At 38.4% G+C, this 24,074-nt stretch overlaps 1 protein-coding gene across 2 annotated transcripts in view; it reads right to left on the bottom strand.

Moving 5' to 3' along the window:
* Positions 1-24,074, bottom strand: part of gpr158 (G protein-coupled receptor 158) — a 69,312-nt gene that overhangs the window by 41,430 nt on the left and 3,808 nt on the right. For both annotated transcript variants that reach the window (XM_014471270.2, XM_023326736.1), the window contains exon 2: positions 12,839-12,944. In XM_014471270.2, the coding sequence (XP_014326756.1) occupies positions 12,839-12,944 (106 nt within the window). The remainder of the gene's footprint in view (positions 1-12,838; positions 12,945-24,074) is intronic.

Below are 24,074 nucleotides of genomic sequence, written 5' to 3'. Positions count from 1 at the left end.
TGTCATATAATTTTAGGCTTTAAAATAATAATTTAATCAAAAACATTAAATTTTTTTGCCACTTACATTAAAATATCACTTTAATTATTCATCTTACGTCTGAACCTCCAGCACTTCAATGTCCACAGGTATCTAACATGGCTCTCCTCCTTCGCCTTCAGATGAAATAAATCAGGGGAATTAAATTAAAAAGCAACTCAAAGTGTAGCACTAATTGCTGCTGAGGCCAGGGGTCGTCTACCTGACCAGGAAACCAGAAACTTGCTTATAATTCTGCCTGCTAATTAGAACCTTCTGAATCCTCTTCCTCTCTCTTTGAAACAAGCCCACGCTCTTCCGGTCCAGCACAGCGCCTAATCAAGCTCTAATAGGACTCGGCAGATATTTGTAATGACCCTACAGAGTGCAACGTGAAGCCTGCGGAAAGCCCATCATCAAGTAATTACAGACTGAACTATAGAATACGTGAACAGGAAGGTAGGAGGGAAAAGAGCGATCCTGTAGTCCTGTACCTACAGTAACGCTACCAGGCAGGCTGCAAATTACCAAGTCAGCACAAGATGTTCGCCCACGCATAAGGGAAATGGAGAGTCTGTTAGCATGAAAATACAATCTCATCAAAGAAAAACATCAAACTTTCATTTGATTTGTTGCATAACAATAAGCAGAAATATTACTTTTAGGGTTAAAAGTATTAGTGCAAAACCCACTTTTGTCCCCTCAAATTCAAAAATATTTATATAAAGCCCCAAAACACCAGATAAAGTTGCTTCTGCATCATAAGAAATGAAATGTTGACCAACATCTGTTATAAAGAGTAAAATATTTCTTTCTCTTCTTCCTGCTCATGTTTCCAGATTTGATGTGCAGGTAATTTGCTTTAATATTTGCCATTTTGTAGTATATAGGGGTTTTATGATGTTTGAGAAAACTCGAGACTCAGCTGCTGCAGGCAAGAAGCACAAATAGATGGAGACTAATTTCCATATCCATAAATGTGTGCACACTAAATGAGGTATAGAGTGAAATCTGTGCCAACTTATAGAGAAGGGATGGAAGACATCTTAGTGTGTCATTTTATTGAGCTTTTAGAGTTTTATTAGAAGGGAATTTAATCTTTACAGGAAATATTTTTTCCTCTTTTTGTCCTCCACTTGTCCATTTACCTCATTTTATCTAGAACAATGCAAAAAGATGGACTGGATAGAAAATAATAGAATAAGCAGCCAAAGTGTGCATACTGAGCTTTGACTGTAAATGATTCTATGGGTATGGTGCCAACAATTGCATCCTAGCTAAAACTGCACATCTAATTTTTAATTTAGATTCCTATTTAGTAATGACATTTTAAATCACTTTTCTTCAGCTTCACAGTTGTGAACTACTCTGTGTTGCATAAAATCCCAGTGAAAAACATCTGTAGTTTGACAGTGTGAATACTTTTGCGAGGCTTTGTTCCTTTCCTAATTAGAAACTGAGCTACCGCTATATTTAGGTGCAGCAGTGTTTCTGTGTGAGCTGATAGAGAGTAAATGAGACAGAGAGGGCAAACAGAGAGCATTTTGACGTCAAAACGTTTGCTTCAGGCTGGGATTAGACCACATTTCCATTTTTTTTATTCTGAAGGCTGAACAGGATTCCAAGCTTGTGCACCTCAGATGTACAAACACACACACACGCAGAAAGCTCTGAGACATTTCAGAGGGCTGGATGAACACAGCCAGCAGCCATCCAGGCCTTTAAAATAGGTCAACTATCAGAAGTTACCCCGAACAGAGAGGCACGGACAGCTGCGCTTCGCTTTGGGCGCCGTTGAAAGAGCAAAGCCCAGACACCGGCGAGATAAGCTCTCCGGCCAAGAAGGGGCTTAACGCCGCCATCAGGCACAGCTCCTGATGCACACAACACACTCCATGGGATATCGCTTTCATAATGACGTTCACAGCTTAAGGAAGTGTCACAGTTTCCCACTAAAGTACCTGAGAGCTCCTTTAAATATACACTTAGACACAAAACAGTGTCAGAGGAGCTGAAAATGTTCTCAAAGCGCTCATTAGCACAAAGTTCCTACATAGTTGAACAGGAATAGGAGCACATGGCAATTAACTTCTAGTATTTTCAAAGAGTAGTTAAGAAGAAGGATCTCAAAAGTGTTCAAAAAGACAGAGCCTGGATGATTATTTCTCCACTGAGATGTTTAAGATGATGCATTTTCCTTTTGATTCACCGCAAATGATTTAGCTGAATTATAACTGAAAACCCCTGAGCTGCGATAACACATGAGAAGAAAATCACGGTTCAAAAGACCTTAAAGATGACCTGTTATGCTTCCTTAAACAGGTTGGGATAGGGCTGTGGGTTTTACAAAACATGTTCAACACATATTTTGCACAAAATCAATCTTAGATAATGAAATTTCAGTCTGATAGTTCTGTGTATTTTGAGCTCCTTTCAGAATGAGCTGTTTAGGGCGTCTTCACTTTAAATCCAAATAAGATGCTGCTGGCCACGCCCCCCAACTCAATATTTACCACAACATGTTAAAATGGCTGCACACAGATGAGCAATTATACAACTGTTCATCTTTGAAAAGCAGAAATGGAGAGTCCTGCGCAACCAACAAGAATGCAGCAAGCAGTTTCTGGACGACAAGTAAACAACAAAACAGTTGGCTTTTCCAGCAGCTATTTTAAAGCACATGCAGAGGTAAAACCAGCTGACCAAACATGCTGGAGCTCCACTGGAGTTGCTAGGTAACAGCAAAATGTTTTTGAAAAGGCTCATTTTCCAGACACCAAAAGACATTAACTTATTGCCAAAAAGAACAGCTGAGAGTTTTTGTTTTCCAGTAGCCATTGTACAGTGCATACATAGATAAAACCAGCTGACCAAATATGGTGGAGCTCAGCTTGGGTTGCTAGGTAACGGGCTGGGCTTTGCTGGGGTTGCTATGTGAGAGATAGTGTCTGCTGATTTGTGACGTTATATCCATAGATTTTTGAAACGGGTCATTTTCCAGACACCAAAATAAAACATAAAAGCAACATTATTCAGTTGCTATACGCTACATCAAATATGAAATAAAAGAAATTTGATACATTTTTCGCCTTGAAATTGGGCCTCTGTCTCTTTAAAAACTCCAGCTCTTTCTTAAACTCCGCCTTCAGGAAGTCATCAAAACATGGCTTCTCTATATTAGCCCTTTACCCTTGTTTTTACCAGTGTTTCACTGAGAAGTAGCTCCTATAATGATATCAGCAATTAGCAACCAAATGGTTGCTAATTGCTGCTGGCTAGTCTGAAGGAGATGAGTGGGGGAGTCAAATGGGAATGTCACTCTGTATGGGGAAGCTTGGAGACCTGGAAGCTGCAGCTCCGAGGAGAAGTTGTGTCTTAAAGGCGGGGGCTATGTCCACTCAGGCGTTTTGCACAGCTGGATGGTTGCTATGGAGATTAAAGGCTTTCTCAAACATGCATGAAAGAAAAACACAACACTGCAGGTATGTTTTTGATGACATGATGTAAAGCTGAAAAAAGGCCATTTTACATAATACTGCCAAGTTTTTAGAAGCAGTAAAGATCCAAATGGAAGTACAAAACCCTGCAAAATGTGAATTTGAAAGGAGCTCAAAACAGTCAGAATGAGCAGACTAAAATCTCATGTAAAATGTAATAAACACGTTTTGCACAGCCCACAGATAACCTGTTCAAGGAATAATAATAAGTCACCTTTAACACTTTTTCCATCTATATAAACCTGTAAAAACAGAGAAACAGTAAGCGGAAGACCTTTTTTTTTTAACTAAACAGACTCCTAAACATTTTTTGTACAGCTGTAAAACCAAAAAATGTTTTCACAAGTCCAACATGTTTAAAAAAACATAGCGTTGCTCTCAGTGTTTGTTCAGGACCAGCATAATAAATCCGGATTAACTTGAATTAAAGGGCCGATCTGTTTGTGCACTCCTCTGTTTCCTTTATATCAAAGACCATTATCAACTCTGACACATAATTATAGCTCTGCTTAGATCACAGCTGAGAATTAGCAATTACCTTATTAAATGTCCTGAATGTACTCTTAACAGAAAACATTGCAGGAATTTCTTTTCACCCAAACTGCAGAGATGAGATCAGCGGGTTAAAAAGGCCACAGCTTGTTGTTACTCTCCACTTGACATGGGTCCCTTGAGGGGAGCCCTGCCCCACAACCACGCTGCGTTTCCAACAGCAGGGGAATTCCCGAGACGCCAAAACGAGCGCTATTTTTACTCTACAAAACATGATCCGGCCTGGAGATGAAGCGCTGAGTAATTTTTTTCTTTCTGTTTCTGAATGAAAGCAGAGGGAATGCCCGGGACAGGAAAAACTCTGAGAGAAACAAGTGTATAAATGTTCCTCGTTGCTGCACAACTAACACGTGTCACATCCACACAGGGGACAGTGGAGAGAAAAACAAACATTAGTGAGGAGTGGCTAGAGATTATATATACACATGTACATCAACCGAAGAACTTTAATTTATCCTAAAGGGAAATTAAGGGTAGATTCACACCAGCCCTGTTTGGCTTGCTGTATTCAAACTATAGTCCGTTTGTCTAGGAAGTCCAGTTCATTTGCAGTGGTGTGAATGTGCAATCAAACTCTGATGTGAACTTGTTACCCTGCAACCTGGGATGGCTGAGGGTAATGTAGTAGGTGATCTTCCCTCAACGTGTGATGCTGCGATATGAAAAAGACGAGACACACACGTTGAGCTCCTTTTAACTTCAACAGGAAGATTTATTCTTCTTTTGATGACCGTACTCCATATACAGTACTTCATATCAAATACTTCAGGTATCACTGTATAACTTCAACAAATAACCCTTCGATTCAGTACATTACAAATGACTGCAATATCCCTTTAAACCGAACGAGAATTATTTTAACATGCTCCTTCATGAATTTTATTGAATGGCAAAATACTTTAGATAGCTTTTAATTCTCCAAACCAATTAGTTTTGTTTTAACTCAAATATCTTGTCCCTTTTCCTCAGACCTTTTGCATTTTTAACTGTCAAAATAAAAATATATGGATTTGCTTTTAACTATTTTAATAGCTTTTACAATTTTTATTCTGCACAACATATACTTTAACATTTAAGCAATGTAGCTTTTAACTGTATCCACTGTTTTAACAACATTACAGTATTGTATCTCTTACACAAAACAAACGACAAACTGCTCCGTTAATACTGTCTCTTCAAGCAACCATTTACTCATTGAGTTTGATAACAACATTGTTTCTGTGTTTCTCAGCTCAACACATGTACAATGTTCGCTAGCATTAGCATTAGTTAGCCTCCCGAAATACGTCCCGTTTTCTACACAATGTCCATTCAAAGCTGTACAAAGTGACCCACCAGTTGACTCTCGAGTCTATAACCTCTTAACTCTTAAAGGACAAAACATTTATGCATCAAAATACATTTTTACTGACCTGCGATATAGAAAAGACGAGACGCACCCGTTGAGCTCCTTTTACCTTCAACAGGAAGATTTATTCTTCTGGTGTGCTCAATCTTTTCTTGGTCACTAATGCGTCAGCGCCCCTGGTGGCCATGTGTAGAATTGCACGGACTAACTGAAATAACACTACAGAACTTATTACGATCAGAAATTAAAGATTCAAAATGAAAAATTATGTTGGGGTGCCTATTTTCTTGCTTCTTGGTTTTGTTTACTAACTTGTTTTTCACCCCTCTACAAACTAAAAAGGTGAACTCTAATCCGCCTAAAAATTATTTTTTTAATCGGTATCAGTTCGGTTAAAGTTAACTCCAGCACAGTTCGAATGTATACGTGAATGCCAAGTGTACCGGAAATCATTCTGAAAGCCGAAAGCAGACTATAGCACAAGGCATTCTGGGTAAATACACCCAAAACAAACAAGAGAGTCTAACGCTAATGTGAAAAATGATTCCTTGTCAAGAGAAAAGAGAAATCCTACAACTTATAAAATCTGATGCTATTCCATTTTTGTTTACATTTTGTGAAGAAGGACGTTGCGCTGGTATCTTCTTCTGAGGGTTTTGTGTTGTTTCTTTCTGTAGTTATTGGTGCAGCGCCCCTACAGGCGAGGAGGGGAACAAGTTTTTGGAAGGGTTTGGATCATTTGACACAGTCAAGCAAATCACAGCAGCTGGAAATGTAACAAATGTTGAAATTTTGGTCCCAAATCAAAGCAAGACTACTGGACTATCAGGTGTGAAAACGATTTAACCGCTTTAACCAAACTCTAGTTTGTTTGTCTAGAAAGTCCAGTTTGTTTGGGGAGGTATGAATGCACAATCAGTCCCTGATGTGGACCAAAAAAAGCAAACTCTGGTCCGCCTGAAAACCTCGGTCTCGGTTCAGTTGAATGTGAACAGAGACCGCTAAAAAACCAGAAAGTGGACTACGCCGCAGGGCATTCTGGGTAAATACAATCAAAACAAACGCATGAGTGTAGCACTAGCAGGAGAAATGGCTTGTGGTCTTTTACCAAAGACAAAAGAGAAATACTACAACCGCTAAAATCCACTGAAACCACCAAAACGGATAAAGAAGTCAGAAGTTTGATAATAGGCCATATTTAAATAATAAGTATTGGATTTGGTGATGCTTATTATTGTTATCAAATCGATACCAAAATATGCAGTATGAAGTTTTATTTATCTGTGTTCTTCGTTGTTTTTAAGAGGTTTCTAGCTGAGAAACAGAGGTGTATTTTAATCACAGTTGGTCCATTCAGACGGCTAAAAGCTTTCAAATTAGCCAAATCTGATCATTTATGTCATATTTATTTGTCAGGTCATCTGAAAGCTGTGCAGGCAGCATTTTTACACTTTTATTCAAGTGCTCTACATGTCCTCTTGCAGTCCTGGCAATGCAGACAAAGAGTTTGTTATCACCGTAGGGCATACAACACAAGGCCATTGTGATGTGTTTGATCCTGTAAGACATGGGGAAGCTGCAGGTACAGACTGGAGCACAATGAAATGTCCACAACCTGAAGGGTCTGTGTTATAGATTTAAACTGTTGCTGTTCACTTTTCACATGTTGAATTTTTGAAATAACAACGTTGTGTTATTTTCCTGTTGTGTCAATGCTTGTGCATAACTAAGGTCCACAATTCTCTTCCCAAAATCCTGGCTGGTGTGTTTTGAATTTTCCATTAAGTCTGGCATAGGGGTGCACCGACAAATTGACAAATCGATTATTTGGCCACAATTTCCTTAATTTTGAGAAATCGGCAATCAGTTTATTTGTCTTGTCTTCGAGAGTTGCTAAATTTAACAATTTTGTTGCTTTCTTTAGTGCACAATGACAATAAAATGAATTCTGATTCTGACATGAAAAATATCCAAATTCCCACTTGGCGCCTTTTCTGTTCTTCCATTTGGGGCTCAGCTGCTTCTAAAAACAGCCAACGCTTTTTTGGCAATAAGTTAATGTTTTTTTGTGTATGGAACATGAGCCGTTTGGAAAAACTTCCAGATTTTTAGGTCACATTCCACAAGCACTGCGCTGTTACCTAGCAACCCGAGTCAAGCCAAGCCCTGTTACCTAGCAACCCCAGCCAAGCCCAGCCTTGTAACCTAGCAACCCAAGTGGAACTCCAGCACATTTGATCAGCTGGTTTTACTACTATATATACAGTATATATATATATATATATATATACATATATAATGGCTGCTAGAAAAGACAAATGTTTTACTGTTGACTAAATTTTGGTTGTTCTTTAACACATAGAAATATTTTAACTAATCTGACTGACACACAACAGGAAAAAGTTTAGCTTGATTAACACAAAGTGAGAAAAAAAGGTTACATCTCTTTTTTGTAGTATGAACAAATAGTTTGTTTCCATGTTATTTGTGAAAAACACACTCATACAATAATGATAATCAGAACATTTTGTTGGTGAAAGCTCCAGAAAAGCCTTTGAGGGTGTAAATGATGATTTCTGATTGGTGGTTTCTGCTCCCTTCATTCGGCAGTCGCTTTTCTGGCGGCCGCAGTAATCATTTAAGTTATGTGTCACTGCCTTTCACTGGCTCCGGTTCCCCAGGGCCCAACCACTTGTTCTGAGCAATAAGCTAATTGATTGAAACATTCATCATCATCCAGGACCACGTTCTGCCATGAGATGTGCCCCGAGGGTGGCCATGTCCCAAAGAGCGACAAAACACACTAATGAAAGTGCTGACAGTGAAAGATGGGAGCAAATGTTCACCTTCATCAGCACAAGTTTCTCAAACAGGAAATTCAGTTGCATTTCTAGATGACCATTTTTGTGTTTGTTATTAACACAATTTGGTTATGAGACAGGCGTACAAACATTATCAAGGGAATTGTTATGTTTGCATTTAACTAAATAAATGCAGTCACTCAAACTTAATTAATTAGAATAGATTCCTTTTGACATGTAAGCTCCTTTAAATCAAACATGAGTTATATTTTGTTTGATAGGGGAAACTGTGATATTAAAACCCAAATACACATCTACTCGTAAAAACTGAATTTACATTTGTCAGATTAAAAGCACCTTTGGAAAACAACCTATAAGCAGGTATCAAACATATTTTTGAATGTTTTTTTATTGATTCATTAACTGTAAGCAAGAAATAATCAACTTTAACATAAATAAAACCTTTAATGTCTGTGGGGAAATAATCATTACAATGGACTTGACTTGTGAGCTGAGTTTCAAAAATACAGACTTTTCATTAATATTATAATTTACACTCACACGTTATAATGGCTGGAAACAAAGGGGCAATTATACAACCATTTGAAAAGCAAAAGTGGAGCCTCCTGCACAACCAACAAGAATGTAGCAAGTGGTTTTTGGATGGGATGTCAACAACAAAACTCTTGTCTTCTCCAGCAGCCATTGTACAGGGCATACAGGAGTAAAACCAGTTGACCAAATGTGCTGGAGCTCCACTAGGGTTGCTAGATAACGGGCATTGCTAGGTGAGGGGAAGTGCTTGCTGATTTGTGATGTTACATTTGGGAGGGATTTTAAAGAGCTCATTTTCCAGGCACAAAAAAAACACAGCTGGAATGTTGTTTTTATCTCTTGAACTGCTTTTAGAAGCAGTAAAAACCAAAAAGGAAGAACAGAATGAGAATTTTTGCATAACAGGTCCCATTTAAGTCTTCAAAAATCCTCCCTGAAAAGCAGAAAAGCAGAAGTGAAGCCTCCTGCACAACCAAATTTGCAGAAATGCAAATTTGCCCGCACAAAAACTGCTGACGTGCAAAAAGTTGCATTTCATATGAAAATGTTCATTGGACAAAGGGATTCTTATTTTTTAAACCAGCTTTAATGCTGTTTGAATCAAATGAAACATGATGCATATCTTGAATTAAAGCGTTTACTTTCTAACAGTATGTAACAAAATCAGTATTGGTACATTTTTATCAGTTTCTATCTCTACCCATCGTGGATGTGAAAAAAATTAACTTAAGATGTGTGATCAAAATTAAAACCGTAGCAGACCAAGTTGCATTTCCAGAAGGTGAGCCGTCCCTTATCACCTCTAACTTCCCTAACAAGAAAGCTGTAACAGATATGGCTATAGCTTACTGTAATTCCTATTTGCACAGACGTGTAATTTATCTTTTGTTTATGGAACCGCCATGACACTAATGAGCACTTGTGCACAAAGAGGCTGTCATACAGGGAAGTACGCACGCCGCCGCCGCGCGCTACAACCACAACAACGTCTTACCAGTCGACCAAAGTTCAGACACACTCCTGCGCTGACAGCACACACAGATCTGTGTTTTCCAAACAAACATGCCATCAACCGTGTGTTTCCATCTTTACACACACACACAGAGTCAAAAGCCACTCTTATTGAATATACGCGGAGAGTGGAAGTACTCAGACAAAGAGAGTGATTAATTATTAACAGATGCTCACTACCATACATTACAACACATGCATTATGAAGGAGTTTCATCTGCAGCGTGTCTGTGAAATCTATCAGTCTTCAAGAGGCTAAAGCTCGTTTCATTGGCTCACCTCATCTGGAAACGTTAATAAGCTTAAATAAGTCTAATAATTGGGTAACTGTTGGGTTTTCCGTCCGTAACACTGTCAAATCCTGACCTTATGATGAAATGTCAGTCTTTCATTTCTGTATATTTCTCTTTAAATGTTTGGCACAAACCAAATAAATCATTTCAGAAAAATTAACCTCACAGCAGCTGTGGAGAACGGAGGTGGAAGTATCATGCTTAACGCATTGTCTAATGCATAAACCAATATGTTTACCTGTAAATAAGTTATTTTCTCCATTAGACATCAATATGTGACCATTTCTTATTTAAAGTAGTCTGACAGAAGAAAACCTTTATTGCTGTAGGCTGCTAAGTACATTAACAGCCTATTCAACCTATTCATCTTTTGGTAAACTGTGGGCTTGTAAAGTAGTATTGTTTTTGTTTGGATAATTGGATCATTTATCGAATTGATCAATTTTTTTCCCAGCATTACATGTTTACCTTTATAGTCTCTCTTTGGTTAGCTATGTTTTAATCAATTTTACTTCTGAGATGATAGGGTGAGGAAAAAACAACATGCTTTGGCTACAAATCCCTTTCACAAGCTCACAAATGTAAATTGTTCAACTTTGTGCTGATTAAATTTTGACAACAGCTGATTGTTTAACACTCAGGCAGAGAACAATATGACAGTAACCAAGGTTTTCCCCAGAAAACTTGCTAAGCCTGGTGGTTTGGTGCTAGGGCGGCCATTCATCCAGCGGCCAGTCGTGGTTTTGAGTTAAAAAAATGTTTAAAGTTGACAGAAAATTTAAATATTTCTTGATAATTATGTGCTATTGAAAGATTGGAAGATTAACACCTGAACATCAACTATAAAGGCTTAAAAATGCAAACATTTTATAAAGAGTTAAATAAATAAACAATGCTAAACCACATACATTTCCTCTAAACTTACATCTCAGTTTCCATCTGCTAAATGTTTCACATGGGTTTTATGTTCTGACCCTGGAAGCAGACTCCTGAGACTTGAGCCTCCGTTTGTTGCTAATGGGTACAAACTTACTCTGCTTGTTTCATGCAAGGTGATGCATTCAGTGTCCACAAACAAAAACACATCATATTTCATCGCAGGGCAGCCTTGGTGGAGGTAATAACTGAGACGAGCTATAGCTGCCTTTCATAAAACTTCATGAGGAATCATGACGTCTTTCTTCCCTACAACCATTTTTTTACAAACAATCTTTAAAAATCTATAACGGAGACTGACAGAATGTTTAAATTTATATTTAGAGTTTGTTTAATTTAGCTCTGATATAGTTTGTGTGGTAAGGTATTTTATTATGTCTCTGTAACGTTTGTAAGATGTTGAAGCAGTTTTGTGTTTAATCTGATTTTGTGAAGGAATACCATTATGTCTTTTTTTAATGTTTGCAAAGGATTTTTATTGTAATGTTTGGTGTGGACCCCAAGAAGAGTACGTAGTCTCTACTACAGTAGAACCTAATGGGGATTACAGCTGTTACGATTCCTCAAAGGATTAGAGGAATTTTAATAATTCCTCGAGGAAAATTATCTGCCTCAAAGCTTTGTTAAATTATGTTTTATTATTTAGCGCACCGTGTTCTGGGCGGGTGATTATTTATGTTGCGCAGCGCTCTCACTGCCTCCTGAGTTATTGACGAATGCTAAGTGTTAGCAGCATAACATCCAATTTTTAAGGCTCTACCGGAGAATACGGGAGTATTTCATTGAGTTATAATAATGTCCAGTTTTTTTTTTTTCTTTTAAGTATCCTTAAAATAACTGGTGCGATGCCTGGAGTACAGCAGCCTTTCTTGCTTCCTGTTGGCTGGTTCAGAGCGAACGGCGGCGAAGAGCACGGCAGGTGTATTTATACCGGTGAGCAGATAAACTGAACACTGGGGCGGCTGCGCTGTAGTTGATGCTTAACATAACTGCAGCTTTACGGATAAACTGGAAAATAAATTTCATATCATCCCGGTCTCAACAAATTGGCGGCGGAGCTCATCGTGGCGGTACATAGCTGGTAGATGAGCTTCTGAGTGTGACGAACAAAGGAGTCAAATCACATCGTTAACACAAAAGCTATAGATGGCTGGGCAAGGTGAGGGTGGATTTTTTTTCTTTAAATCAAATGCGCTTGGATCTTTATTATTAAACTGAATATAATTTCAGATTTTTGTATAATTTATGTCCAGGTTCCCTTAAAAAGTGAGCTACTATTGTTAAAGGTTAATTTTCTGAACTACAGAAAAGTAATTGTTAGGAATGCTTGAATATTAAAAATTTTGCTGATATCCAACAGTAACACTGCTGTTATGGCAGTATTTACCAGCATTTTATTTTATAAAATGTTTTATTTGATTATTCAATTAATCATCTGAATAACTGACAGAATACTCAATTACTCAAATAATTGTTTACAACAGCCCTGATGGGGATCCTTAAATAAACAAACAAACTGCAGCTTAGCAGTTGCAACCTACAGTTTGTTTGCTACTGTAAAACAAACTGTAGTTTGTGTCTGAGTTTTCCATTGATGGAAAACTCAGAGCGTACGTCTGTGTTCATAAATTTAAAAAGACAGCCTTGTTAAGCGTTAGCCAGCAGTAACAGCAACACTGAGAAGTAATCAGACCTCCATCCATTTTGTCAGCAGTCATGCTGATTTACTGCTTTTCCTTTCAGAGCTTCATGGGGTCGTGGGTGTATTACAGTTCACTTTCCAAAGCCAATCAATCCCTGTCTGGGCCTCATGTCCGGTGCACTCACCTCCATAGTGCTCAGGTTGCATCGATGGGTTCCAGCAAACCAGCCGTCAGTAGAGCACTGGTCGATATCAACATCCTGTAGATTAACGTCCACCCGCACCACGCCCCTACAACACAGGAGGACATGACGCTTAAAGAGGGAACAAACGATCAAATCATTGACATTTAGCTGCATAACTGTTGGCAAACGACAAAACCTAACATACTTTCTTCTGGATTTTGAAAAAGTTACTATGGAAAAATATTTAGGGTAGATTCCCTTAAAAGGCAGCAGATCAAAAAGTTAATTTTGGGGAGTCGATCTCAGTTTCATTTTGGGCCAAATCAAAAATCTGAATGTTCTTAAAGGGCCAGTTGTGCCAGAATGTATCGATAAAACCCATTAAACTGTTAAAATATCAATAACTGTTTGTTTCATGGGTGTGCCGCGGTGGTGTAGGGGATAGCCGACCCATACTTGGAGGCATTGAGTCCTCAACGCGGACATCACGGGTTCGACTCCCGGACCCGGCGATCTTTGCTGCATGTCTTTTTCCCTCTCCTTCCTCTTCTCATGTCAGCCTACTGTCATATAAGGGACACTAGAGCCCATAAAAAGATCCCCTGGAGGGGTAAAAAAAGATATAAAAAAAAAATAATAACTGTTTGTTTCAGCATTCGGTGTTTCCTAAAATGAAATAATATTCATCATCTTTTCACCCTGATCAATCCATCCAGAATTTTGTGATTATTGTTTTATTGGAATTTTTTACGATATTTGTGCTAATGTATGACATTAAATGTGATTTTTTATTAATTGTCTTATTGGTCATGGACTGTAACTGGACATCAAGTAAGGCTGAGGGAGCAGTCTCTTAGACCCAATGTTTTTGGCCAATTTTGAGAAAGATTGGCAGTTTTAATAAAAGTATGGATCTGTTGATTTGGTGTGAATTTTGCGGATTTGTGAAAAACTGGACAGACTTATTGATGTAATTTTGAGTATAGAGGGCCACATAAACAGCTATGGCGGACCAGATTTGGAGCCTGGGCCTTGAGTTTGACTCATTTGGTCTAGGGTAATGTTCAAAGACCAGTTTCTGAGACAGATATTGAAAGGTGGGTCTGGGACATTTTAATTACCCATTCAGTTCCCCTCACCGTTTTTCGCAGGGCCCTCTTATCTGCTGTGGTACAGCTGGAGTTGATATTATCAAGGCGAAATTATCAGAGCTTGGCAAGGTGTTGAAAGTATAATCTTACTTGCAGAATGGGGCAAAGACAGAGGAAGCATCTTCAAAATGTTTTACATGACGAGTTTTAGTGTGAATTCACACCAGCCTTGTTTGGTTCACTTTAATCAAACTTTAGCTTGTTTGCCTAGAAAGTCCGGTTCATTTGGGGAGGTGTGAATTCTGGTCCACCTACAAACCTCAGTCTCGATTCGGTTAAATTTACCTCTGGTCCGGTTCAAATGCAAACCGGAGACCGCTCCAAAAGCAAGTAGTGAACTACAGTGCAGGGCATTCTGGGTAAGCACAAGTCTTGCGCTAATGGAAGAGAAATGGTCTTTTGTCAGTGACAAAAGAGAAATCCTACCACCGGTACAATCTGACGTTACTCCATTGTTGTCTACTTTTTGTGCTCAGTGTCTTATTTAGAGGTTTTCATGTAATTTCCTTCAGCTGTTCTTGGCGCAGCGCCACCACAGGCGAGGAGTGGAACAGGGTTTTCAAATTGTTTGGATTTGCAGTGAAAAAGCTAACCACAGCAGCTGAAAATGTAACAAATGTTGTAAATTTGGTCCCAAATCAAACCACAAGTACCTGACTAGGTGTGAAAACTCCCATAAAGTGCACTGCAAAACACAGCAATCTTTTAGATATGTTTCTCTCAAATAACTTAAAATATCCAACTTAACTCATTAAATAAGCTCAGTGATACCAGTGAGCCATCGACTCTGATCTTCCTCAGAGAGGAAGATCGCTCTCTCTGATTCTGGCAAATATGTTCTCTGTTGTGGGAAGCTATAACTTAGCAAGTGTAAAAAGTTACTTTATTTACCTTTTTTATTATTTAAATATAATTAATGACGGCTGAAATGCACCCCTTTGACCTCAGCCCACACACACTTGCGCTAAACTTAAAAATAAAGCACAGCTGGAGGCAAATCTGTGCCGACTCAAAGCTTTGTGAAACTCGGGTTGTTCAACATATCTCTGCAGTGTCACGACATTTGAGATTTTCCCTCCACTTTCCAGATCATAATTTCTCGTCACGGAAAATTGCATACAGTATAGACGCTAATAATGAGAGGAAGAAAGACGATGGGAAGTAGCTTCCAGCAAAAATAAGACAGGAATTAACTCAGCATCTTGGTTGGCTGTTAAATATAGATGCACATAACTATATGTTATTCATGTAGATTCCCAGTACAGCTGTAATAAGGACCAAAGCAGTTTTAGCTAAAGTAATATAGATTTGATTTAATAATGCATTTTGTCACCCTTTTGCTTCATTAAAGAGTATATAATAGTTTCATAACACAGTAATGAAGAACAGTATTTACATACAACATATTCATCACCTGTTTTCATTTTGTATTAAGACTTTATCTACAACTCTGTAATTATGCCACTGTACCGCAGCCATCCAACTGTTCGGGTCTAATACAGATAATATTTTCATGCCATCATATTTCTTTGTTCATTCACACCTATCGCTTGTAGTTCTCTCAGGACCATTAAGCCCCATTTGCTGATGCAGCAACAAAGCCATCCATTACACACCAATAAAGAGAAGCACAAAGGTTGGGGGAAGAGACTGGATGTGACTGCTTCAAACTCAGAATCTCAGCTTCCATCTCTAATGCTACTTAAATGTATATTTTAATGTAAAATCAACTGGACGTGAAGTTGAGAACAATTTATTTAAATCAAGTTGGATGATAAATAAGTAAAATGCTTTTCGTGTTGGTATTGAATTAGCTTTTAATTCTATTTAAATAGTGATGTTTGCTAACAAAGGTAACCTCAATCAACCATCAATGAAGATGAAAACATTGAATATACAAGATTAAACAGTCCTGTAAAGGCTAAATTTAAGACCTGCGATTATTTAAGGTCTTTATTTTTAGATTCATGAATTTAAGACTTTTTAAGGATGCGTTGACTCCCTGCTTTTTCAGGTCCAATAAAGTCTACAGGGTGGGCCATAAGTTTCCATACATAGGAGAATGTAAAATTGATATTTCTGTTATATTTCAGATACCCAAGAAGATGAGTTTGACAAAAGAGCAAATTATACTGATGACTGGATCGGGAAGCAGTCGTATGGTTGCACGAAACTTTAACAGAAAACATGGAACGAGCGTCACACTGTGGCAAAACATATTTGCAAGTTTCAGAAAACTGGAAATGTTTCAGATCAACCACGAAATGGTCCAAGGCGTGCAGCGATTACACAGAGTCCCACAAAAATAAAAACGGTTCTCCAGTATGAAATGTTTATTTTTTCTATGTATGGAAACTTATGGCCCACCCTGTATATACTTTTCACCACTGGATAAAATCCTCTGGCTTCACACACACAGTTCCACAAATATTGCTGCTTTGGCATGTTCTCCAGGTATCCAGGAGTTGGTTTACTGTGTCCAGCTCCCAGTGGACACACCAGCCGAGTGCAAGCTTCTTTCTGTCTGTACTCTTAATAATAATAACTGCTGGTTTGATCCTTCTTTGGGGCAAACTGACCTCAGTATTTTCTGCTGTGCTGCTGATTTAGCTGAGAAATTACTTCCCATTTTTGGGTATGTAATCTGCACAAACTCAGTGCAAAGAAATCTAACTTCAATTTTGAGATTTTGTTTCTGCAGTCAGCTCCCCCTCTTCTTTGTTTCTGCTTCCATCTCCATGGGTGGTCTTTAGCATGCCAGCCAGTGTAGACATATGGTGTGTAAAATAGCTTGTGAGAGAAGAGAGAGAAATAAAAGCGAACGTCTGCCAGGCAGGACACAGAGTTAATGGCTGAGAGAGTGTGTGGCAGAGGGGCTGGTAATTTGAGAGTGACGATGAGGAGTAGAGGCATCATGATGGCCATCGAGGCCCATGGGCATAAAGACGGGATTACCACAGAGAGTAGGAGATAGAGGCCAGGAAACAAAAAGCTCAGTCATTTCATCCGCCAATTTTTGTGAGTTTAAAGGCCTGCACAGCTAAGAGAGACTGGCACCCTGTCTTTATCACAGTTTGTCCTGAAGTTGACTAAAACTGTTGAAAAACATGGAACCAATTCCATATGACTAGCTCCCTCTTGCTGTGATTTGTAGACATGATCCTGATAAGAGATATAATGAAAACTAGAAATCACTTACAGAAAAGTTAACAATGGATCAGTAGGAAGTTGGGGTAATTTCACAGAAGAAGTCAATGAGGAACGGAAAAAACTGAGGAGCTTAAATACTAAGGGAGAGGTGGCAAAGAAACTAAAGTAGCTAATCAGAAGTAAGTAGAGGAAGCTGAGGCAGAGAAGATGTGAAACAGCAGGGAAAGGAAAGGTAAAAGATAAACTGCTTACATAGAACCTACATAGAACGTAAACATGTCCCATGATGCTTTCTTGAACAGCTAAGGACGGGCTATACAAAACATATTAATTACATTTTGCACAAAATCATTCTTAAATAATGAGATTTTAGTCCAGTCAGCCTTCAACTCACGTCCAAATGGCTACAAACAGATGTGCAATTATACAACTGTACATCTTTGAAAAGCATTAGTAGGGTCTCCTGCACAACCAACAAGAACGCAGCAGCTGGTTTCTGGAAAGTAAGCCAACAACAAAACACTTGTCTTTTCCAGGAGCCATTGTACAGAGGTAAAACCAGCTGACCAAACATGCTGGAGCTCAGCTTGGGTTGCTAGGTAACAATGAGTGTGACATTTTATTTGTTCATTTCATTCATTTACAGTTTTAAATGAACATGTCACATGTTAATAAACAAAAGTTTTGAATGAAAAGCAGCAGTTGCAAGAAAAAAAATTTAACATATCCAAATCCTTCTCTCAAATTTATCCTACATTTTCACTGGATGTGAGTGAAGAAGCAGCCAAAGAAAAGGTTTGAAAGACATTCAGAATACCAAGAATAATTTACTAAAAGGACTAAAAGCAAGTCTTTGCCCAAGATTTGAGAACCAATTATATACAGCTGCGAAACAAATTAAGAGACAATTGAAAACCTGCTGATTATTCCACCAAATATTGATTTCTGAACTCTTCCTGAGTTAAAACATTAATATTGTTGTTTCTAAATGAACATGAACTTGTTTTCTTTGCATTATTTGAGGTCTGAAAGCACTGCAACTTTTTCGTTATTTTAATCATTTCTCATTTTCTGCAAATAAATACTAAATTTTAATTACAGAGACATGTTGTCAGTAGTTCATAGAATAAAAGAACATTGTTCATTTTACTCAAACATATAAATATAAAAAGTAAAATCAGAAAAACTGACAGTTTTAAGTGGTCTCTTAATTTTTTCCAGAGCTATATAAGTTAAGAAAAAATATGAGTTGTGAATTAATATGAACTTATAATGAATTGGAATTTGAAAACAAAAAAATGGTAAAAAATCCCATGTTTTTAATGATGAAGCATTAAAAACATAATACGCAGCAAATTCTGCAGAGTTAAATCAACACTATGCAGAGTCTATTTGGTCCTCATCAAAATTGGTGTTAATTTAACTCTTTTAGAGTTATTTCAACAAGAAATTAAGTAATTTTAACACTTGAAATAGTTATAATTACTCAAAATGTTGTTGAAATAACTCTGTAAGGGTTAAATTAATGCCAATTCTGACAAATAGACTCGGCATAGTGTTGATTTAACTCTGCAGAATTCGTTGTGTATGTCTAAGGAGTAACGGTCTAAAGAAGTTGATGTTGACGCAGAAAAGGACAAATGTCAGCTAAGAATAATCCACCTTATTCAAACCCGCCCACATGTCCAAGAAAGACCTGAATGCACACTCTGTGCCCTGATAGGAACACATGTCTGTCCTTTGAGAGCGGCCCGGTCTCTGCATTATGTCACGCAACGATCACAATGCGAGAGCCGGCCGGGTCTTCCCAATGAAAACGTCTCCTGTGTCTCTCCAGTGATGGAAATGCATTAAGTTGACAGGACGCGCCGGAGCTAATGCAAGTCAAGCCGCCGGGCACAATGCTGCTCGACTACGAGCATTTCAGAGCAGGTCGGGTCATTTTATTGAGTTCTGTCGCCGAGCATCAAAAGAGATGTGGCAGCCGCGGGGGGAAAGGAGCTGCGATTGAATGACAATAAAGACTGCTTCCATTTTGGTTCTTTCCATCTCACTTTTTGCATTCCTGATTTCAAAGGGCAACAAAGTAACAAAGTAAATTCAGACAAACCGTGTTTTAATTATAAAACAGAAAACCTAATTAACTTTACACATCCAAAAACATAAACGATAACTTTCAGAAATAAAAGCTCACATTTATAAGCTGTCTTTTCAGATTGTGCACATTTTTCTACTTCAATATGAGTCTTTACTGCTTCTAAAAACAGCTTTAAAAAAAGCACTTAAAAAAAAAAACCCTCCATCTGATTTTTTGGCAATAAGTTCATGTTTTTGGTGTCATTAAAATGGGCCGTTTTAAAAACCTGCCATTTCCTAAGTCACATTTCATGGCCTCTGTGCCGTAACCACAGCCGAGCCCATCCTGTTACCTAGCAACTCAAGTGGAACTCCAGCAAGCTAGTTTTACCTCTGTATCTACTGTACAATGGCTGCTGAAAAATAAAAGTTTTTTGTTGTTGATTTACCATTCAGAAACCATTTCTGCATTGTTGTTGGGTGTGCAGGAGGCTCTACTAATGCCTAGAAACCCAAGCTGAGCTCCAGCATGTTTTGTCAGCTGGTTTTACAATGGCTGCTGGAAAAGACATATGTTTTGTTGTTGACTTACTTTCCAGAAAACATCTGCTGTGTTCTTACCGGTTGTGCAGGAGGCTCTACTAATGTTTTTCAAAAGTGTACAGTTGTATAATTGTGCATCTGTTTGCAGCCATTTTCACGTCCCAGTGTAAACGTTGAGTTGATGGGCGAGGCCAGCAGCAGCTTATTTGGATTTAGTGACAAGACGCCCTAAAACAGTTCATTCTAAAAGGAGCTCAAGATAGAAAGAACTGAGCAGACTGAAATCTCATTTTCTGATTTTGTGTAAAAAAAAAAAAAGGCCATGACTGTTTTGCATCGCCCATAGACCTGCCCTAACCTGTTCAAGGAAACATAACAGGTTACTTACAACATGGGAAAAATGCTTTGATAATAAGTAAAATAATCCATCAGTGGAACAGGTACTTTTTCATCAACATTAAGGAATTATTTACTTAAAACAAGCCTCTATATCTTGCTGAAAAGATACTTGTAAGTTAGTTTTGACTTATTTCAAGTGCACTAACATAATTGCACTAGAAACTAGACCAAAAATCTGGTGTTCACATTACATTCTCCATCCAGTCAACTAGGCTTGAGCTATTTTGGAAATAAACTAAATCAATACAAGGGATGAATTCAAATACTCAATTTATCCAAATAAAGCTGAAAAAATCTCTCCAATTACTCTAGCAACATCAAGCGTATACATCTCTGTGTTCGCAGCAGAAAGCCTGAGTGCTTCTATTTTCTGAAACTCTGACATTTAGAGGTTGAGGGCATCGCATCGACACAGCCGTGGAGCCCCACTGACGTCAGGAGGATCACCTCGGGGGTCTTTAACCCCCGCTCGCTCCGAGGTTATGCTCACTTCAACTTCTCCTCTCAATTCCTCTGTCCTCATTGGGTCAGGAAGCTAAAGTGGAATACTTCAGCAGGACTCTTGTTGCTTTGCTAAGCTGCAGATCTTCACCGTTTCTCATCATGAATTGCCTCTTTTTTCTCTCTCTCTTTCTTAAACACCTACACTGCTTCGGCTCGAGTTAGCATCAAGCTTGATCGCGTTTAGCCTCGGGAACTGTTGGGAGTTTCTTCCTATTTGTTTCTGGACGGTGTCCATGGAAGCAGATGCTACCAGGTCCTCCTGGAGCTCATGGCCTCCCATCGAAGTCAAGCCGTCCAACATTACAGCTGGTTTTACACACATATTTGGAAGCAAAGCGAAGCCCTAACAATGAGAAATCTGCTGTCTGTTTAGAGCCCATTTAGCCTCTTGAAAAATCTCCACCAAACGTCTGCATTTCTCAGTCAAATCCAATGAATTTCTCTTATTTTGCCTCTGCTGTTGCTTCTGTGTGAGCTTCCCCTTCCTAAAGCAATTACAGCTTCTGCTGTGCAAGGTGAGTTTGAAGTCTGTTCACCACCTGCTGAATCATTTTTCTTCCTGTGCATCTCCACTTTGTGTCTTCGGCAATGCATCTGAGCTCAGAGTGATCTGCCAATTAGGACGGCGCAGCATCACCCCACAAAATGTCTGAAACTCCAACAATACCATCAACACATATACACACTAACAGCTTGAAAACACAGGCAGTTTTGTAGGAAGTTAGCAGGAAAAAGAGATAAAGCATGAGCAGTGTGATATCTTACACCTTCTCGGAAACAGCAGGTCGATTTAAAATAGTGGAAAAAGTCTGGAGTCAGCACTCATTCTTTTATATCGGGGTCTCTGCAAGTTTCAGCAACTTAAAATTAAAACTTTTTAAGACCATATGGGTGAAATTTAAGACCTGTGTCACGTCAGAAGTTTTTTTTAGCATAGAATGATTCGCATGGGTTTGCAACAGAAGTGATCCAGAGATGAAGACGAATGTTGTCCAGTATTTAATTTACACTTAAACCAAAAAAAAGTGAACATGCTAGCAGAGCTGCAGAAAAAAATTATTCTACAAAGAATCACATTTCACAGTTTTGGGAATCCTGCATCGATTCTTAAGTTGGATGTCTTTCCTCTTCTTATTTGCGAGTAAACTGCATATCGCAGTACACATCCACTCAACCACCGTATACGTTTGGAGTAATTTATTGATATTCTTATATTTGAGAAAAAGTCAGGCAGCTAAGCTAACCTAATACTGGTAATTTAAGGTACATCATTTTATGCACAAACCTATTTTCATTTCAATATAAACTGATTTGGTACAGTGTATAACGTTATAGAATTAGTTTAAATAAATGTTTTATTTCCTTGCACCGTCTTTTCCTCTTGTCAGTCACATAATTTAAACAAAATCTCTAGATTATGTGAATGGAAAAATTGGTTTCTGAATTAAAAATTGTTTCTGAATCAAACTGTGACCATAAAAATTGGAATCGAATCGCTGAAAGATTTGCACCTCTGCTTGCTAGCTAGCTAGTTTTTCTCCTCCTTCTGTTTTTACTACAAGAACCAGAACCAATGGTTCTAATGGTGATAAAGGTCCTAATATATTTTTACTAGCTAGTAAGGGTATATTAGCAGCTAGTTAGCGATAGCCTCAACCACCTCAAGTCACAGAACGCAATGAAAATGTGACTCAAACGTTTACCTGACAGAAAAGTCCCTTGAGAAAAAAAGATTACTTAGAATATACAAGATTAGATAATCAAGTCACCGCAAAATTTAAGATGTATTTAAAACCGACTTACCAATTTTTAAATGAATTTAAAACATTTTAAGTCCTTAATTTTAGATGCATGAATTTACAACATATCAACCATTCACAACAGGACTGGTGTAAACGCACCCTACCCTGTTTAGTCTGATTTAATCAAACTCTAGTTTCTTTGTCTAGAAAATCCAGTTCATTTGGGGAGGTGTGAATTTGTAATCAAACTCTGATTCAACCCAAAAAATCAAACTCTGGTCCACCTACAAACTTCGGCCTTGGTTCGGTTAAAGTGAACTCTGGTGCAGTTTGAATGCAAATGTCAGCACCAACTGGACCAGAGAGCGCTCCAAAACCAGGAAGTGGACTATACTGCAGGGCATTCTGGGTAAATACAACCAAAACAAATGTGAGGGTCTAGCGCTAGCGGGAGAAATGACTTGTGGCCTTTGAAGACAAAAGAGAAAACATACAACCGCTAAAACCTGTTTCATTTTGTGAAGAAGAAGTGAAGCTCTCTAACTGCGTTTCCATTTAAGTTAAAAATGCACAAATTGGAATTATAAAATAAATTAACTTAATGGAAACGGCAATTTTAAAAAAACTCACGGTTTTAAATAAAAGTTTGTGCTAAGATTGCTGGCTATGTATCAAACTTAGTGTATTTCGCAAAGTGCAACTGAAACACTTTTTCACATCACACAAGTCACTTGATCAACAACAGGAAGTTACTACTGGCAGAAATGATGAAGTAGACGACAGGAAGTGGTATGAGTATGATGTTTATCACGTCTGATTGCAAAATTTAGTTTTTTCAACATTAGTGGAATATCAACAAAGTGTAGCGCACATTTATGATGGAAACAGCTAATGCCTTTTGGTGCTGTATCTTTCAATAGTTCTTGGTGCAGCGCCACCACAGGTGAGGAGGGGGACAGGTTTTTAAAAAGGGTTTGGTTCATTTGATACAGTGAAGTGTGAAAGCAAACCACTCTAGCTGGAAATGTAACAAATGTCGGAAGTTTGTTCCCAAATTGAATCAAGTCTATGAGTCTAGCAGGTGTGAAAACATCCTTTGTCATACAAGCTGTATGACATAGTCAGAGGATCCATGCGATCAGAGTACGAGGACAGACAAAAGTACTAAGAAGTCACCTTGCTTCTTGCAACATCATCACCTGAAACAGGAAGCACTAAGAGGCTGGAAATACACATCGTCCGTGCAGAGCTGTTGTTCTACATCATTCATTATTAATTCATCCTGGTATTGATTGTGTATTTATCTGGAGGGAAAAAGAGGAGAGCTGGTGTCTGAAGAAGCTACTGGCTACACCAACCAGCGTTTCCCCCCCTGATGCATCTGAAGGATGGCTGACGAGCAAACAGAGAAATGAGACGTGACAGAAAGGTCTCACAGAAGCACAAAGGATTTCTTTGTGGCCTCAAATGCTCCTCTATTATTAAGAGAAGGCTTTACGCCTATTTGAGGATGTGTGATTTGAATTTCAAAGCTGAGCATTAAATCAAGCTGTGAAAGTTTTCAGTGACGTGAAAACACCAACGAACGCATCAGCTCTGCTGAACAGAGGATGGAGGGAAACATGCGATCGGTTTAATTCCAACTCCAAAAAGACGCTGCAGTCATTTTCT

Source organism: Xiphophorus maculatus, chromosome 21 (genome assembly GCF_002775205.1).
Source record: "Xiphophorus maculatus strain JP 163 A chromosome 21, X_maculatus-5.0-male, whole genome shotgun sequence".
NCBI classification, from domain to species: domain Eukaryota; kingdom Metazoa; phylum Chordata; class Actinopteri; order Cyprinodontiformes; family Poeciliidae; genus Xiphophorus; species Xiphophorus maculatus.
The sequence above is the reverse complement of the archived record's forward strand: the minus strand, read 5'-3'. Positions and strand labels throughout refer to the sequence as shown.